General features: G+C 35.4%; 1 protein-coding gene and 1 long non-coding RNA gene across 6 annotated transcripts in view; one reads left to right on the top strand and one right to left on the bottom strand.

The window, feature by feature from the left end:
- Positions 1-1868, bottom strand: part of LOC129058711 (uncharacterized) — a 46116-nt gene extending 44248 nt beyond the window's left edge. The window contains exon 1 of the long non-coding RNA XR_008524016.2: positions 1711-1868. This is a non-coding gene — a long non-coding RNA (uncharacterized LOC129058711). The remainder of the gene's footprint in view (positions 1-1710) is intronic.
- Positions 1869-1879: 11 nt separating this feature from the next.
- The window catches only part of ZBBX (zinc finger B-box domain containing), a 141049-nt gene continuing 123323 nt past the window's right edge, over positions 1880-19605 (top strand). For all 5 annotated transcript variants that reach the window (XM_054552947.2, XM_054552945.2, XM_054552944.2 and 2 more), the window contains exons 1-4: positions 1880-1963; positions 9259-9375; positions 13608-13721; positions 16208-16295. In XM_054552947.2, coding sequence (XP_054408922.2) covers positions 9308-9375; positions 13608-13721; positions 16208-16295 — 270 coding nt within the window. In that variant the 5' untranslated portion in view covers positions 1880-1963; positions 9259-9307. The remainder of the gene's footprint in view (positions 1964-9258; positions 9376-13607; positions 13722-16207; positions 16296-19605) is intronic.

The following is a 19605-nucleotide window of genomic DNA, read 5'->3' as shown; positions in this document are numbered from 1 at the left end:
TTCATAACTGTGCATAAGCTATTTTTCTAAATATAAGATAATGTTCTTTTAATGCTTTCAAAAAGTGCAAGAATATTTTATACATTATTTTTATGAGTTTAATTTTACTATTGTGCAAGTAAATGCATTGTAAGAATCACTTTTTGAAGTAAAAGTCCTTTGTAGAAGTGAGGAGAGGTTATTTGCGAAATAATCTTTACTGGGACATAATTGACGTGTGTTTACTGTTCTCTCTGGAATGTTTCTTGCTCTAATGGCCCATGTCTTTCTCTTTCCTTGCATCCAGATACTTGCCTGGCCATCTACCCTAAAATAGAACCCAATTATTTTCTATTTCTTTATTTGGCTTTAGTTTTCTTCATAGCAGCTGACATGCACTTATACTTGTTTATTGCCTTTCTGCTCCTGTTAAAATATGTTTGAAAATAGGAGGGGCTTCGACGATTTCTTCACTCCAGTATTTTTGGGATCTATGAAATGGACTTTCAATAAATATTTGTGGAATAAATAAATAAATAAATAGATCAGTGAATGGACGAAAGCTGAAAATATCTTTGGTAATTTGAAGAACACCCCTGTATGGGAAATAGTCTGCACAAGAAAACCAGTAGTATTGCACATCCACTTGAAACTTGTTCTTGTATTAGAGTTAAAGGAAGGACTTGGTAAAGTTATACCATGAACATGATAATAGCAACCATCATAGCCACACCAGCATCACTGTTTCTTACTGTTTATTAAGCACTCAATATGGGCCTGGCTTAGAGCTAAATACTTAATATTTACTGTTTCATTTACTCTTCCATACTACATTACGTATGGACTAAGTGTACTGTTATCTCATTAAATCAGTTAGACTGGGCTTTGTTACTTGCTCATGGTCACACAGCAGGTAAGTTGTGGCAGTACTGGCACTCAGTCTCGAATCTGCCTGACTGCAAAACCCAGACTCATAACCAGAAGACTACCATTGTCTTCTCTTCTCCATAGTGGTTATAATCTTATATAATTGAATATGCCAAGTGAAATCATTACTTTTTTTTTAAATGGGTGTTGGCAGGCATAGTAATGTCAAAAGTAAGGGTGCAAAGATTTGTACATTAACTGTAATAGTTAGGATTGTTAGTCTGGTACCGAGATAGATGCGATGTGGTTAAGTATAGAAGCCTATACAGTGCAGTACCAACCACACATCCTACTTGCAGTATTTAAAAAGGAAGATTAAAAAAACAGCATATTTAGGAAGCCAAAGATAAATTCACTACAGGTACAGCTTTGTTAGGAACAGAAGAGTTGAGCTGAGAATTGTGGGTTAACTATGTGTGTGTGTGTGTGTATGTGTGTGTGCATATATTTGCTTTTGCTTTTTGTTTTATATACGTTAGACTCCACGGGTCATGTATTCGGTACAAAGAAAAGAGAGTTCTGGACTTATGAAGAGACGTGGAATCTCTATTGACTTTGCCTATGGTAGCCTTTGATAAATCATTTAAACATAGCATAAATGTGGGAGTTCTGAGACTAAACTCCTTGAATTAATTTGTGGGTCTGCCATTTGCTAGCTTTGTAATTTTGGATTAAGATAGTCAAATTTTTTGTGCCTTAATTTTTTTAGATTTAAGCTGGCTTGCTATGAGGAAGAATCAAATATGACATATAAGTCTCTCACTCGTGCTTGGAATATGACACGTGCTCAGGTTTAGCACATACCTAATCTCCAAGATCCTCTCTGGCGGAAAGCTTCCAGAGCCTGTTGAGTTTTTCCGCCCTTTCCTTCCTGTGATCACCCTTCTCTCTCATTTCGCAGGCTCCTTTTCGCCCTCTGCCGGCTGACAGTGGCAGAACCCAGCTTTCTGGTTGCTGTGGGTACCGAGGTAACGCGGTAACCAAGGAGACCAAGACTCAAACTCCCGGCAGCTATCCGCGGCCATCCGGCAGTGACTCGAGAGGCTGGGGTCTCCAGGTGGGTTGTCTGGCTGCGGGTGGATGAGAGGTGAGGAGGGTCTCTGAGTCAGCCTAGCGGGCAGCAAGCCCGGGCTAGTTGGTGCGGGGAGCAGAGCGGGCAGCGCGGCTGGAAAGCAGACTCAGCTCGGGTGAAGCTGAAGGCACCGGCCCAGCAAGTGTTTGCTGAGCCCCTGCCATATGCTGACGTAATGCCAGGCCTGCAGGCAGCAGGACAGGGCCCTGGCCTCAGGAGTTGAAGCCTTTGGTATACACCAAAGACTTCCCAGCCCGAAATGCTAATGGATAAATGAATCAACAGTGAACCCCAGACAGTGAAATTGGGGACTTCATCAGTTTTACCCCTTCTGCAGCCCGACCCTTTCAAATACTAGCCCCTTTTATCCTTTGAAGTCATTTGCACCTTATGAAAAATTTGGCACCCTGAGAAACCATATTTCACTCCCTTTTGTAGCCTTTAGTCTGCCTGCGCGCTCACATGCACCCACTTCCTTCTGAAGTCTACTCCTCACAAGTAAAGGCTATGGTGCGGGGTGCGCGATTCCTGAGAAATCTGAAGATGTGGAAGTTTATTTTTTCTTCCCAAAATCAGCAGTAGAGGGAATCAGGTATATAAGGTTCAGTTATACATATTTTATAGCTTGACTTAAAATCTAAAGTTAGCAAGGCTCATTAAAAAAAATAGTAAAGTTGAAACTACACAGGATTAAAATTATACAAACTGTATGCTTATGCAAATGTAACGACTCCCTCTGCCTTTCTCCAATTTAGCTTATCTTATAGTCTACACAGAGGGCTGCCCTGACCTGTCATAATTTTACCAATTGTACTACAAATGAATTGTCTGAAAGTAGTTCCTTTATGTCTTTCAAGACACTTAATAATTGTTGCAATTATTTTATTTGCTTTTTCATTTTTACCTACTTCCTTCACCAGAGTGTAAGTTCAGTGAAGACTGGTATTATACCTGTCTGGTTGACCTTGTTCCTCAGTGCTTATCCTGACACCCGGCAGGGAGAGAGTGTTCAATGTATATTTGTTGATTGCTCATCAAGATCGTTTGGAAACATGGAAAAAAGAAAACAAAAAGTTTAGTTGAAGTGGGAAAGAGGGCGTGTTTAATTTTTTCCGTAGGGTAGGTTGTGCAAAAAACTAAAAGCAGTAGAAAAAAAATTACATACTTAGCACACTATTATTGGCACTACATTATGTATAGGGACTGTACTGATTGCTGGGGTTTCAAAGGTCAATGGTAGGACCACTCTCAAATATTTGGGCTACTTAGGGAAACAAAATCTATATAAACAAAGATGCAAAAAATAACACAAGGTAACATACAATAGCAAATGAGTTTAATAAACATGGTCTTTCTATAAGAGGAGAAGCTCGGTTTCGATGGAGGGAATCTTCATGATACAGGCGGCCTTCGAATTGAGCATTGAGTAGAATAAAACTTGGTGAGCAAAGAGGTAAACACTAAAGCTCATTATGTAAAAAAGATGAAAGCAGAGATGCTAAGGGTAAAGCAGAACCTTGATACTCCATTTTCTTCTCTAGGTAGTTTCTAAGGCTGTTTCTTCTCTAGGTAGTTTCTAAGGCTGCCCCGTTCCCTGAACCATGAGCTCTCTGGAGGTCTTATAGGTCTTATAGGAGCCCACAGCTTGACAAGTCAAGTCACAAATCAGACACCTTTTGTGTAATACCCCGCAAATTAGAGGGGGGAGGATCCTTACCATTTTCTACATGGGTAAGCTGAAGCTCAGAGATTTCTATCACGCAAAGGTTCTGACTTTAAATCCAGTGAATTTAGGATACCTAGGTTTTCTAACATTAAATTCAGTACCTTTTAATATTGCTTATTATTTTTAATTAAAAGTATTTTAAAATGGTATCTTGTCCCTTGATATCTAAAGGCAAAGTTTCTCAGTTGTTCTCAAGAGAACCTGCCTACAGAGGGTAAAAAACGGGCAACTTGGGTACCGTTTAGCACCTTGAAGCAGTATTTTATTATCAGATATCTTGTTTGGCTGAAAGATTGAATGCAACCTGAAGTCAATACCTATATTAGTCCATTCTCACACTGCTGTGAAGAAATACCCAAGACTGGGTTATTTACAAAGGAAAGAGGTTTGACTCACAGTTCTGCAGGGCTGGGGAGGCCTCAGGAAACTTATAATCATGGCAGAAAGGAAAGCAAACACATCCTTCTTCGCATGGTGGCAGGAAAGGGAAGGATGACAGCTAAGTGAAGGGGGAAGCCCCTTATAAAACCAACAGATCTCGTGAGAACTTACTATCACAAAAATAGCATGGGGGAAACTGTCCCCATGATTCAATTATCTCCTACCAGGGCCCTCCTACCACATGTGGGAATTATGGGGATTACAATTCAACATGAGATTTGAGTGGAGGCACAGCCAAACCATATCAATACCTGCTTTACTTTTAGAGCTTTTGCTATGAGAATGTGGCACACATTTATTTAGTAGGATACTCCAGCACAAGATACTATTCTAGAAATCATGTATTATCAGTTCTTGCCTTATAATTTTTTAAATATTTTAAAATATATATATATATATTTAAAATAAGGATAATTACAGATAGAAGAAATGTTAAAAGTAAAATTCTTTTAATTATTAAAAGCAACTATTTTAAATTCTCATTTAACATTTCTTTCTTGGGTCTCTGATTTCTAAGTGCTATGGTACTAAATGCCTAAACATGTTAATTCACCCAAAGTTGCTTGCTAATTAGACCCTTTCAAAATATTGCCACAGTAAGGGAAAATCCCTATTTATGGTATGGTTTTTAAGTCTTGTGCCTAACGTGATCTGAGTCATTACAAGAATTAACTAACCTTAGATAAGTTTTCAATTACAAAAAGTGGCCCATCTTGTAAACAGTGGTTTCCCAAACCTCACATTCTGCCAATGGTGTTCTCTTGCACCTCTGGCCGAATGCTCTGAGTTTCTACCTGTATAGAGCATTGTACGTTCCTTGTTTCCATTCTGTGGCAGTAGGTTTTGATGTGTGGGTTGCTTTCTCAAAATAGGAACATGTGTAGAAGGATCATCAAACCATCATGGACAATTTTGGGTTAATTGGGTATAATGTCTGAAGAAAAATGGGGTTGTAGACAGAAAAATAATGTAGTCTAATGAATCAGGTAACTAGAAATTTTTCCAAATCACTACTAAATTTTTGGTATTTAGTTATAAAAAAAAATTGAATGACCAAAAGACACAAGGAAGTATAAGTTTTGCATAACCAGGAGTTTATCTGTATTCCTCTGGTTTTATTAGGTGTCTAAAATTTTGTGCTTTGCTATTCTTGCTGCTGACATTGTTATATCCTTGCTATCTCAAGAAAGGTGACTAAATTCTCTGTTGGCTTTACAAAAGGAAACAGACAGAATAACATGACTCAGAATTATAATCTCCCCTTTTTCTTCATACAAGGAAATTAGCTTATGTAGGTGACTAGATAAAATATGTAATTGAGAAGAAGCCTTACTAATTGCATTCAGTGAAGTGAAATCCCCCTTGAATAAGACCATTTATTGGTTAAATAACATTATCAGCAGAGCTATAAATCTGAGTCATCTTATTGTAATGAGATTTACAGATGTTCGTTCATTTTTTGTATCGGTAAAATCAATCATATATCAGTTTAGCTTTATATATGTACATACACATAAAATTATATTGTATATCTCAATGTGTAAGCAAAATTATAGCAATTTAGATTATTTTAATAATCAGACAGATTAACTTTGGGAATTATTTTATCTCTTTAATGATAATAATAACATTATGGAAGTTTTTGTGACAAAGTTATCAATTATAGGCAAGAGGCCAGTATTTGGATTTCCTGAATATGATCAGAAGGCAACACAGATTCCATGTTATGGAGCAGAATTATTCCTGGAGGTTTTTGAAAGGTGCCTTTGGTAGCTGCTATTTGATGAAAATGGGACAAATATACTACCTACAAAAATGAGGGAGAAAAAAGAGAATTACATTTGAAAATGCTACCACCTCCCTCCCAAAAAGCAAACCAAATCTTAGTTTGCCATTCCTATGTTATCTTTATTTCTTGTTGACACATAATTTAGCTTTGAGAGACAGGACTTGGTGGTTGAAAATTGAGTCTGAGTGAGATGCCTGCTGTAGATTCTTCTTCTATCAAAATGCCCCATGATATTGTGGTTGCTTGTGTGGATTTCCCCTTGATTGTGAGGGCCTCAAGGAAAGACACCATGGCTTATTTGCCATCATGACTTCAATACCTGGGACTACTAATAAGGATCACAAAGGAACAGTTAAAATACATGTTTGTGGATTGAAAGTACAAACATAACTAGTTCCATGAGGCAACCACTATCTTATTTAAAATGTAGTAATTATTTTGTGTAATTCCATTTTGCAATTATATTTAGAGAATAAATTCCTAGAGAATTTCCTCCAAAATGGTGAAGATCTACCCTTTCAGGTTAGATTTAATTTTTGGAGATAGTCCAAGTAATTTGGAGGTAGGTTTGAGTGAAAAAAAATAGTTGCTCCTATTGCACAATCATTTTTAATTTCAAATGAGGCACAACAAAATGGATTTGTGTGTGTGTTGGTATATAATGGATTCTGTTTTTTTTTTTTTTTTTTTTTTTGAGACAGGGTCTCATTCTGTCACCCAGACTGGAGTGCAGTGGTGCGATCTTGGCTCACTGCAATCTCGACCTCCCGGGTTCAAGCGATTCTTATGCCTCAGCCTCCCGAGTAGCTGGGATTACAAGTGTACGCCACCATGCCTGGCAAATTTTTGTATTTTTAGTAGAGACGGGGTTTCACCATGTTGGTCAGGCTGGTCTCGAACTCCTGACCTCAAGTCATCTGCCCACCTTGGCCTGGGATTACAGGCGTCAGCCATCACGTCCAGCCGTAAAATGGATTCTCTAGACAGTTTCAAAAGAGGCGTCCCCAAAAATGTTTTCAATCAGTGGTTGCATCGTTGAAATATAAGATAGTCTCCCGAAGGAACAACGATGAAGAACCACTCATTTGGTTGTGTAGACTTTGATGTCACAATAGCCTTTTATTAGGTAACTCCAATTTTGGTGCTGTCCTTCCTTAAGTCTTAGAGCAAAGCTTCTAGACTTATGTTTTCCCTGCTAAATCCCCATTAGACTCTTATTAGCTACAGAATAAATTCCAAATGCTATAAACTTGACATTTAAAGCCACTCATTATTGGGCCTCAGCCACTATATCTAAACTCATGTTTATTTTTTTTCTTCCATGTAACCTGCACACCAAGCAAGTGTAACTATTCATTAATCCCTTATTCAAGAGCTATTCTTTCCAACAGTATGGATTGTTCATCTAATCCATACTTTATCTGTAAGCCTTCTTTCTCCTTCAAAGCTTTACTTAAATGCTAGCCAGCTGAATTCTCTCTTTCACTTCCTATATTATCACATGTATAAATTTTATAGACCTTATAATTTTTACTTTGTTTTATGGCTTTTATATTTAGGGTCTTATATGCCCTATTTGACTCTAAACCATTTGAGCTCAGAAAACAAACCTCCTTAGGCCTTGACTCCTCTCCATACCTCTCAGCACATTGCCTTGTATATAGCAGAACCTTAATAAATGTTTATTGTGGTTATGAGCACACACATAGGAACACATATATAAATGACAGCATCAAATGGTGTGGGCGTTTAAGTCTATGGTCACTATAATATTGACTCATATTTGTTTAAAAGCTCTTAGAACTGGAAATTTTTATTCCTATAAAAATCTAATAGTTGTTCATGTGATTTAGTAATTCAGCATTACAGGGTAAATTATTATAGAACCATGAGTAATTGAGATACTTGGGAAACAGGGTGTTCTGAATAATTTAATTTTCTGGTTAACTCAAAGTTAAGCAGAAAGTCCTTTTTGTTTCATTTCTTGTTGAAAAATTCTTTCTAAAATATGCTAATTTCAGATCTTAGCCAAAGAGCATCGTTAAAATTTTCTTTGATAAATGAGGATATTAGAATGCCTTTGGGTAATTATTACATACCTTAATTTTCATTTTATATTGCCATACATATATATATAAAGGATATTGGGTTTAGATTGTATCTCAAAGATTCTTTTTGTTTCTCTCTGCACGGCCTTGGATATTATTTTTAGATAGAACAAATACTTGGTATACTTTTATAGCCTTAGCAATAGAAAGAGCCAGAATATGTGCTTTAGTTTGTTTTAATGAATGCATCCTTCACTTTTAGTTGAATATTTCCCTAGTCTTTTGCTGTAGAGTTTACCTTTGAACAACATAGGTTTGAACTGCACAGATCCACTTATAAATAATTTTTAAAAAATAATAGTTACACTTGTGTACCTGTCCCTCTTGCTTTCCCTTCCATGTCATCTACCACTTCCATCTCTGCCACTCCTGAGACAGGACCAACTCCTCTTCTTCTTCGTCTTCCTCAGCCTACTCAATGTGAAGCCACTGATCATGATTCACTTGCACTTAATAAATAGTAAATATATTTTCTCTTCTTTATGATTTTCTCAATAACATTTTCTGTTATCTAGCTTACTTTTTAAAAGAATATAGTATGTACATACATATAACATACATAATGTATTCATTGATTATGTTATCAGTAAGGCTTCTGATGAACAATAGGTTAATAGTAAAATTTGGGGGAAATTAGAAGTTGTATACAGATTTTTGGGGGATTGGTGCCCCTAACCCTTATGTTGTTGAAGGGTCAGCTGTACATAAATATTGGTGAAATTTTAATTCCATCAGACATGTTACATTTCTAACTTTATTAGTACATAAATAGTTACATAACTTAAAATACAGTCATTTCTAGGTTTCCACAGGAGACTGGTTCCAGTAACTCCCTCACACCCTGCAAACACCAAAATCCAAGGATGCTCAGGTTCCTTATATAAAATGGCATAGTATTTGCATATAGCCTACACATAACCTACTGTATACTTTAAATCGGCTCTTGCTTATTTATAATACTTAATACAATGTAAATGCTACGAAAATAGTTGTACTTTTTAAAGTATTTTTTATTCTAATATTTTTTATTATCTGGTTGATATGTGACTGAAGGGGACAAAGGGCTAACAGTGTATAATTTTTGCTGTTTAAATTTTGATTCAGCCTTTTTGCTCATAAAGTTTTAAAAACATTCCTGAATTATATGGAGTTTTGAATTTGTAACTTATACTGCTTCACCTCTGCCGTAATTCTTTTGTCTTTTTTACTTTTACAGAAGTGTTTACAAATCAGAATAACTTTTAGACAATATTAAGGTGGTAATCATGAACAGAAAAGATTTTGTAGTTCTTCCATGGGGAAAACCTGGAAATTCTGTAAAGCTAAAATATAGGTGAGTTCATATATATTTATTTCTTAATAGGAATAGTTGCAAAGCTTCTGTATATTGTAATTTTGACTATTTTGTGAATTCTTATCTTCATTTTTCACATTCCTGTATTTTTATCTATAAGAATATAGCTTTGAAATACTATAAATCTATAATAGTTTAAAAATGAGGATTAAAAATATTTATTCCACAAGAATCAATGTGACAAGTTATAAAGGTTTTGTTCATTACCTATTAAAGTAATACAACAGAATATTAAACATATTTTTCATGGCCCTTATTCAAAGTTAAGTAAGGATTATCCTGAAATTTAGGGAGACTATTAGGATGAGAGACCCCTAACCAGGAAATAGAAAGCACTACATACTTTAGCCCTTTACATAAAGGACATTATGTTGAATTGACCTTTTTCAGGAGAGGTCTGTCCTAGATGACTGGGAGATGCATTGAGCCGGAGCCAAACAATTACTGGTATCCTGGGAATTTTATGACCTTGCAGGGGTATGGGAGAGTATAGCTCCCTGTTTGTCTTTGATGTCACCTACAGTCACTGGAAATACTTAGGGCTTTCCTCTTTAATATCAGTAAGAGCCAGCCAGCATAGGATGAGGACAGACTTTTTTTTTAGACGAAGTCTTGCTCCCTCATCCAGACTGGAGTGCACTGGCATGGTCTCAGCTCACTGCAACCTCCACCTCCGGGGCTCAGGTGATTCTCCTGCCTCAGCCGCTGGAGTAGCTGGGATTACAGGCACACGCCACCATGCCTGGCTAATGTTGGTATTTTTAATAGAGATGGTGCTTGGCCATGTTGGCCAGGTTGGTTTACTCCTGACCTTAAGTAATCCTCCGGCCTCTACCTCCCAAAGTGCTGGGATTACAAGCATGAGCCACTGCACCCAGCCCAGACTATCATTTTTAATTTGAGTTTCTGAGTTTTTTGATCCAGATCAATAGTTTTGTGGTTATTTGGTGTCCTCAAAGCTATTCTAATGCTCTCTTCCCCTTTGAGATATGGGGTATAAAAGCATTGTGTAAACTGGAAATGTTATAAAAATATATGGCATTATAATTTTTAGGTATACCATGTTTTTGGTGGGGAGGGTAGCTATCTAATTGCTAGGACTACCAATTTTGCTAATAGAAAAAGAAAAAGGGACATGCATTATTTGATTTTAGTGACATATTTCAGGGCCACGTGTCTATACCTATAAACATTCAGCCAACAAACATTTACTAAGTGTGCATTTTCTATACACTGTGCTGGGGAATGATGGCTACAAAAGCAGGAAGTCAGAGTCCTGGCACTCCGAAAGCTTAGAGAGAATATGAATGAGTACAGTTACACTGACAATATAGAATGAAGCATGGTGTGATGTGTACAGACAAGGGACTAGGAGAGAACATGGCTCAAACTGCTAGAGCAGGAGTGAAGAGGAACCCAAGTTCTGAGTGAGAGATGCAGTTAGTTGGGTAGTTATTGGGTGAAACTTATGCAAAGACACAGAGACCACATGATTTTGGGGACTTCTCAGACATATCCAATTGTCTAAGAAGAAGGGTGGAGAAAAAGTCAGGGTCTAGATGATACCTAACTTGTATGTCATAGTAAAGAGTTTGGAAATAAGTTGGAATCACTATTCCCTGGCCTGTACGTCTCCCTGATCCACAAACCATTAAAAACCAGGATAGGAATACCCACTCATGGTAATTACCATAGAGTTCTCTTTCTCACTTTTTCTGTGTTCCAAGCCTGTTCTCATTGGACATTGTCTTTACATTGTCCGACATTCTGGTGTTCTTCCAGTCCTCTTGACCTCTTTCTCAGCCCCTAAACCATTTCAGTCTTATTTCTGGCCCTTGGATTTGTTCTGTTGATTAGAAATTATTTTCTAATTTTCATACCATCTGTATTGCCTCTAATATATTCAAGTAGTTTGATGCATACTATTTAAAATAACAATTTTTTTCTCTATAGGCAACATACATATTTTTGCTGAACTGATCATTTTGGAAATCTGAAAGAAATCTCTTAAACAATAAATTAAATAAATAAAGCTAAGGATCAACCTTAGCTTTCCTCAGTGGCTTTGCTTTCCCTTTATGGCTCGTGTATAACGTTGTCTCCAGGGGGAATCCTCTGTTTTGTGTGAGATCCATACAATCCAACCTTACATAAACTTGACCACTTGGTCAGTAGGCCACTCTTTTCTTCAGCCTTACCCTTTTCCTCTACCACAGTGGGACTTCAAAAACGTCAGAAGTCTTCTAAGCAAATGAGTGACACAATCATATTTGTTCTTTTAACTCTTCTCCTGTAAGCAGTTTGTGAAGTGTGGTAGGCTGTCAAGACTTTAGGCAGGGAGATAAACTGTTTCTCGTCCTGAATTGTACCTGTGGCCCATTTCAGAATGGTCTGTTTCAGGAAAAGACACCATTGTCCTCCTGACAGCTCAAATAAGAAACATGGGATTATTTTAGATTTCTTCCTTGTTCCCTCTCTAATCAGTCACCTACTTCTGGTCAGTTTCCAACTTGTTAATTCTATCTTCTTAAATTTCTCAAAAGCTCCATTTTTCTCTCCATTGCCCCTGCTCAGTCAGACTAGCCCAAATTCTCTATTATTTGGATTACTGGAATAGTCTACTAATTGGTTGTCTTGCTTCTAGCCTTGCACCCTCTAATTGATTTCCTTTGATACAGTCTGAGTGATCTTTCTAAACGCAAGTCTGATCGATTCTCTTAAAACCATTTAATGATCCTCATTGTTCATACAATATAAATCCCAATTTCTCATCATGGCTTACAAGGCTCCTCATGATCCTGTCCACTTCAGCAGTTTGATTTTTTGCTACTTTTCCTATTCTGCACTTAATGTCTGGTCACAGAGAACTTCTAGTTCCTTGATCCACCCATTACTCTTTGCTACCTATGTCCACACTCCTTTCTTTCTGGAACACGGCACTCAGCACTTCCCTTTGACTGGCTAAGTCCTTTCATCCTTTAGGTTTCAGCTCATACTTCACCGTCTCCAGGAACTGTTCCTGCATTCACAGGGCTGAGGTATGTGCTCTTTCTTTGTGCCCAGGTAGCTCCCTGTACTTCCCCAATGACAGCACTATTCTACTATATTTCAATTACCTTTATGCTCATCTATTCCTCTCAGTACTGGAAGGTCCATTGTATTTCACATTCTATCACCTAGAAGTGTTTGTCTGGGGTAGTGGCTGCATTACTCATTGTGGAGTAGATACAACGAAAATAAATGCCTTTCTTTCTGTATCTTAGCCAGCTTCTCTGAACCCCCTGGACAGCCCTTCCTATCACTTTCTGTATATCTTCCTGGATTGTGTCCGCTTAGGACATATCCTTGGCCCGCTTGCTTTTTGGTAATTGCTTGCTACCTCTAGAAAGATTTCTCCTTTATGAACTTCATTATGCCTTGATTTTGTTCCGTGCCATAGCATGCATGGGGGCCCACCCTGCTTGATTGTAGTAAAACACTAATATAATATTGAAGGAAGAGATTTGGACTTACAATAGTAAAAGCTAGAGAATTAGTTTGGGTTAGATCTATGAAAGAAAGAGTCGGTGGCTAATACTGATAACCAGACTTCGTAAAATGAAGAAAATGTCTTTTGTCAAAAACTTAGTGAGTTTCAGATATTATCAAAATCTCTTGTACAGGAATCTCCTGTACCAAAACTGTTAATAGGTGCTTTCTTCTTAATAGGTCTCAAACAGGTACTACCTTTTCCCCCTCATCATACATATATGACATAAAGGTAGTGATTTAAAATTTCGGAAGTGACCAGTTCAGCAAAAATATATATTTTGTCTATTGTTTTAAATACTGTGCTTCAAACCACTTGACTACATTGGAGGCAAAACAATATGAAAATTGGAAAATATTTTTATTATGTTTTCTGTTTGTATGTCATAGATATTTGTTCATATATAAAAACATGCCTTATATATGAAGTTAATTATAATTTTGAACCCCTAGCAATGTAATAATTGAAACAAAAGTCTAAGATTTGAAAAGATAATTTGCTTCAGGATTTTGATGGAAGGCAAATGCTAACTTTAAAAACTAGATTTTGGAGAAGTACAAAAGAAATAGGTAAAATATTTTATTTATTATTCATGATTCTAATTTAACAGGAAAAGATTTTATAAAATTATTTTGGCTTCACTTGTTTTTCTGCTTACTCCATTTAAATCTTATGTCTTCAGAAATGCTCAAGAACTGCGAATGGAGAAAGTACAGTTAGAGTTTGAGAACCAAGAGATGGAGAAGAAACTGCAAGAATTCCGATCCACAAGAAGCAAAGAAAAGGAAGAAAGAGAGTGGGTGAAACTCTTAGAGAATTTTAGATGAATCGACTAAATTATATAAAGAACTATTTTATATACTGTTATCATTCCAATAAAAGCATTTAATGGATGGATAATTTCTGACTTTTCCTGACAAACGAGCAATAGCAAAGGCCTTCTATTTTTTGTTTTTGTGCCACTTAGATGAGGCATGTTGTTTTTTAAAATTACCATTACTTTTGTTTCTTCTGAGCATTATTGGGTCTTATCCTTTCTTATTTCCTTTTTATTTAACTTTTTGCTTCTCATTGATTTATGGTCTGGAATGTTTACGACAGCAGTGCACACTTCACCTTTTGCTCTCAGAAAATTGCCATCAATAGCAAATAAACACCAGTTTATGTTTAGTGCCATTTTTATTTATTCAAAAGCTTTTGGGAGCAAGAGTTCACATATATATACATAATGAAGATCTGAAAAATAAATGCTATTACATATATATATACATATATATAATATACATATATATATACATATATATATAATCAGAATTGCTCAAACCCTTATGTATATTTAAAATATTTTTAGCAAGTGTTAGTTAGCTGAAATTTTATTAATGAGAACTTTCTAATATTATGCTTATATATTTGTACTAATTATACTGAATTTGTTGTTTTGTTGTAAGATAATATAAATGATAACAAACAGAACTAATAATTATGTGATGGAAATTCTGTTTCTTAGCTCTAGGCTAACTCCCAGCCCATTTTCTAGCACCCATTTTAATGACTAAAAATTTTCTCCACAAATGTCTTATCTTTGTATAAGTCTACGTATATACATGTGTATGAATGTATTTTGTTTTCATTGAGTGTATCTGTTGCATATATTGTGTCTTTTACTTTTTTTTTTTACAAATGAGTTCATCTAAAAATATGGGAATTAATTCATATCCTACTATTTTACTTAATATATCTTAGTGCTCTTATCACATCAGAATGCATTGATGTGATAAGAAAATTAGCCTAATTTTCTTGGTGGCTATGTAGTATTTTTTGTGTCTATATAATAGCATTTATTTTTCAGATCTTTATTATGTTTTTAGTATCTTATGATTATAAATGCTGCCATGAACATGCTTTTTCATGTATTTTCGCTTACATATGCAAAGCTATTTGTGGGATAAATTCCTACCTCTGTAATTTTAGGTCAATGTGTTATTTGCATTTTACATTGTGATAGACATTGAGAAATTGTCTTCCAAATAGGTGTCAAAAGTTTATAATCTTTTCCTACAGTGTATGAGAGTGCATGTTTCATGTCGGTTTGCTGGTACTAAATATCACCAAACTGTTTGTATATTAAATTAACTTTTGCTTAGTCCTCAAAGTGATGACCATCAAATACCTAGAAGTGCCTTCTTAACCTTTAATGACAATTCAAATGTGCTCATTATACTTTCAGTAGTATTTATCTTTAGAGTCCAATCTTTGAAAAATATGCATAACTCGTATACATACCCCCTCTAATAGAGCATTGGTTTAATCAGAGCATCTCATGTTGTATGTCATCCAGGATGACAAAGTTTATTATGTGTCTTGCTGCTTTTAATGACCCAGTGGCCAATTCTTTTACCTTCACTGATTTGGACTTAATTTGGACTTCTAAATGGATCATGATACTCATCTGAGAATCAGAGTTGCTGGAATCAGCCCTCATGAGTGAGTTTTTCTTAGCTGTGGAAGCTTTTTTAGATGATTCTTAACATTCTAAAGCTTGACTGAGTTTTCAGAATAGTTACATTGTTTTCTGAGGTCACACAGATATTAAATGTCATAGCCAGAATGAGAACCTGCCGCTCACTAACTAGCCAGGAAGATAGAAGTCTAGTGCTCCAAACTTAATTATTTATTCTGTGTGATGTTGGGCAACTTTTTGTCTTATTGTTATTTTTTAATGACAATTGGACTCTCTGCCTTGATAACTTCAAAAATATTTTGTTATGCTCAAATAAATGTGCTTTAAAAACTGTACAGCTAAAGTATGCCTTCTTTGTAATCTCTGTTACTTTTCAATGTGGGAGATCATTAGAGGTTTTAACAAGGAATTCATCACTTACTAGATCCACTGAATATTTTGGGGTATTGGTTTGCTTGCTTTTCTTCTTTACATTTGTGGACATTTAGCTTTTAAAACTGCATAAAGACCTGTAAAGTTTCCTACAAATCAATAAAGCTATCTTTAGTCATTGTGAATATCAAGGAAATAGAATTCTTCATTTGTGTTTGGACATTTCACTTAATTCATTTCTCCACAAAAGTCACAAATATGATAAAGCTACATTTTAAAATTACTGAGGATATTGTGACATTATTGATATTTCTTTTTCATTTTTTGCTTGTTTGTTGCATGTTAACAACTGAATTTCCATTTTCTGAAACAGGAACACTGTATTTCTTTTCATTAAAGGGAGAAATGTATTTAGTGATTACATTTTGTCTTGTTTATATATATTAAAGGTCAAGCAAATATTACTGGAAATCTGGAAAAGTGGGCAAATTGGGCAATCAGCCGTATATGATGTCACAAAATAAAGGAAATGTTAAGGTAAGAAGATACTGTTTGATTCTTATGCATTTTGCTAAGCAAGAAGATATTCTTTTTTAGGTCTTGCATTTTCTTCTATATTCAGGAATATACTCTTCTTATTTTAACAACTTTGCATATTATTCACTTGTTGATTTATTTTGTAGGGTAATATGCAACTTTCATTATTCCGTTATGTCTTTGTTTTTCAGCTACAAACTGATTTCAAAATTTTACCTTGCAGTGAATTTTCCCATATCCCAAACTGAATTTTTCCATTCAATGTGGGTCTGGTTTAAAGTATATAAAATAGAACTAAATACTTCTAAACTAAGGTGAAAGCTAATGTTATTTAATATAACAAATGAGAGACTTTATTCCTACGTTTATATCACATTTGTTTAATGTTTTATATTCTGCTTCAGTAATAATTTATTATTCATATACTCTTGATTCCATGTGTAAAGATACCCAAGAAAAAAATACTTTTCAGTTTCCCAGCTATAGAATTGCTGTTCCTTTACTGTGTGCTATAAAATATATTATATTTAAGATGAAAATCAGATAAGTGTCTTTATACAAAGAAAACAGTTTTGCTTCTGGATTCTTTAGTGCAAGATTCATGAATTTGTAAGTATTAACTTACACAGTTTTTATTTTTTATGTACCTATCATTAAACTTTCATTGGGTCAGTTGGCATCTACAAAGATCTTACTTGGCACTTGTAAAGTTTTTGGCTTTGAGAAAGCATTTTATTCTCTAGTGTCATTCCCTATCTTAGGGAAAAATCAATTATAAAAGTTTTGACCCCAACATTTAAAAAAACTTATCTCACTAGAAACAGGCTATTTGTAAGACTATTAAAAGAATCTAGAGGTCAGATGAAAGGAGGCTGAATTAAAAGGGTAGGAAAACATATATAAAGAAAAATATGGAACCATAAAACAGTGAGAAAGGAGAGGAAGTAAGTCAAACATATAATTGATATTACAGGCTGGATTGACTGAGACAGCATAAAGAAAGGACTTAGAAAAGTACGGGGTATACATTTAGAGTTTTGTTTGAATTTTCAAGTGATAGTTGAAGTTAAGGGAGTAAATGTACTCCCTAGGGATTTGTAAAACATAGAGAGGTGTAAAGAATAAAGCTTAAAGAAAGCCAGTGTGTAAACTATATTGGCAAAGAGAACTTTAATATTCACTCAATAAGCTCAATAAGTTTTAATACCAGTCAACAGTTTCGCTTCTTTTCCTTTCTTATCTCATTAAGTGCTTATATCACTCCTAAGAGGATGTTATTATTATTCCAGTTTCACAGATGAAATAACTTAATATAAAAAAAACTAAATAACTCACTCAAGGTCAAAAGTCAGGGCCAAGATTTGACATGTAAGCTCTCAGGCTTGTCTAAGATAATTTGCCAGCTCTCTAGTGAAGAGAGATTGAGAAGAAAAAGAATGGCAGAAGTAAAATCAAAGTAGTTCAATGTTATAAGGATGAAAGTAAAGGAGAACATTTTTAGAAAATATGAAGTCAATAATGTCCAATATATTGTGTAGTGAAAAACGTTTTGAGTATCTATTTAGACTAGTGTTTCTGAAGGGGGCAATTTTGCTTCCCAGGAGACATTTGACAATGTCTGGAGACATTTTCAGTTGTTAACATCGAGAGGTATATTTTTGTTGTTGTTGTTGTTTTTGTGTATTTTTTTTTTTTTTTTGCTAAAGATATATAGTGAATAAGGGCCAGGGGTGCTGCTAAACATCCTACAATGCACTTGACAACCCCCACAACAAAGAATTGGCCCCAAATGTCAGTGATGCTGAGGTCTAGAAACTCTGTATTAGATTATATAGATTAACATTCACTTAACCTTTCCAAGCCTCTATTACCACGTTTGTAAACATGCATAATAATATCTACTAACCACTTCAAAGAGCTTTTTTATTTTTATTTTTATTTTATTTTATTTTTTTCTTTTTTTTTTTTTTAAATTGTGTACCCTTGTGAGTATCTTGATGAAATCTTTTTTTTTTTTTTTTTTTTTCTTTTATTATTATTATGATTATTATCATTATTATACTTTAGGTTTTATGGTACATGTGCGCAATGTGCAGGTAAGTTACATATGTATACATGTGCCATGCTGGTGCGCTGCACCCACCAAGTTGTCAAAAACTCTTTGAAATATGTGGAACCACTTTGTAATGATACCTAAACATTACATTAAAATGTCTATTTCTGGATAATGAAAATATTTAAAAGCCCTAAATTTGATGATTGTGTCAATATTAAATAAGAGGGTAGATTTCAATTGGTTGAAAAGAAAACGGTGGGAAGCAATGAGTAAAGACTGTTGTTGCAGCCAGCATGAAAGCAGATGGTGACCTTTCAAGGGTTTAATAGAATCAAGGAAAGACTTTATTATATTCTTTTCTAGAATTGTCAAGATGATTTGAGCCAGTTTGTAGAAGGAAAGATGGACATCCTAGTGGAGGAAAGAGTAAAAATGTAGATGAAAGAGGTGCCAGTTGCTGGGTGTGTTGTCTTTGAAGAAGTGGTTCTTTAAAGAGGCCTTCACCAAGGAAAGGAAGACATATTTTTGTGTGTGTGTGTGAGACAAGAAAGGTGGAAGAAAAAACAGGTGGCAATGAAAATACATTTTAGAGATTGTTTTTGACAAGTGGTGAGGTAGGACACTGAAAAGTTTTAATGGGAAGACCTCAACTTTCTTAGGACAGTTGAAGAGAATATTGTCTGCTCAGGTGAATTAAGGAAAATGGGATGAATTTGAGTTCTTGGGAATGAAGAGGTATGGAGTAGCCACTGTGGGAATTGTGGTTGGGGATTAGCAGCAAATGAGTAAATGGATTGCCAAAGAGCCATAGAGTGCATTGAGGTTGATCAGCATGGATTTGTAGAAGACTCTATAGTATTGTTTTTATCACAATGGTACATAGATATTGGTGGCATCAGATGGAAGAGATAAGGTGATTGAGGTTGGCACTGAAAAATTTTCGAGTCTGAGATTTTGAAGGTGTGGCTATTCAGAATGCTGCTTACATGCCAGATTTGGTTATAATGGTGAGGTGGCTGGAGAGGCATTTAGATGTTCACGGTAGCCAGCATGTTGGAGGGTCTTCAAACCAGGATGTCAGGTGAACATGAACATTGAAGTCTCTAAGATTGTCAAACAGAAATGTGATGGAGAGAAATACTGAGCAGGTTGCTGAAGTTCAGGTGGAAGAGACCCCAGATATTGACACAAGCAATAAATGGATGGTGGGGACCTATAGTAGAGGTACCTTTGCTGAATCATGATAGCACAATA

The sequence above is a fragment of the Pongo abelii genome, chromosome 2 (genome assembly GCF_028885655.2).
Source record: "Pongo abelii isolate AG06213 chromosome 2, NHGRI_mPonAbe1-v2.0_pri, whole genome shotgun sequence".
Classification (NCBI taxonomy): Eukaryota; Metazoa; Chordata; class Mammalia; order Primates; family Hominidae; genus Pongo; species Pongo abelii.
The sequence above is the reverse complement of the archived record's forward strand: the minus strand, read 5'-3'. Positions and strand labels throughout refer to the sequence as shown.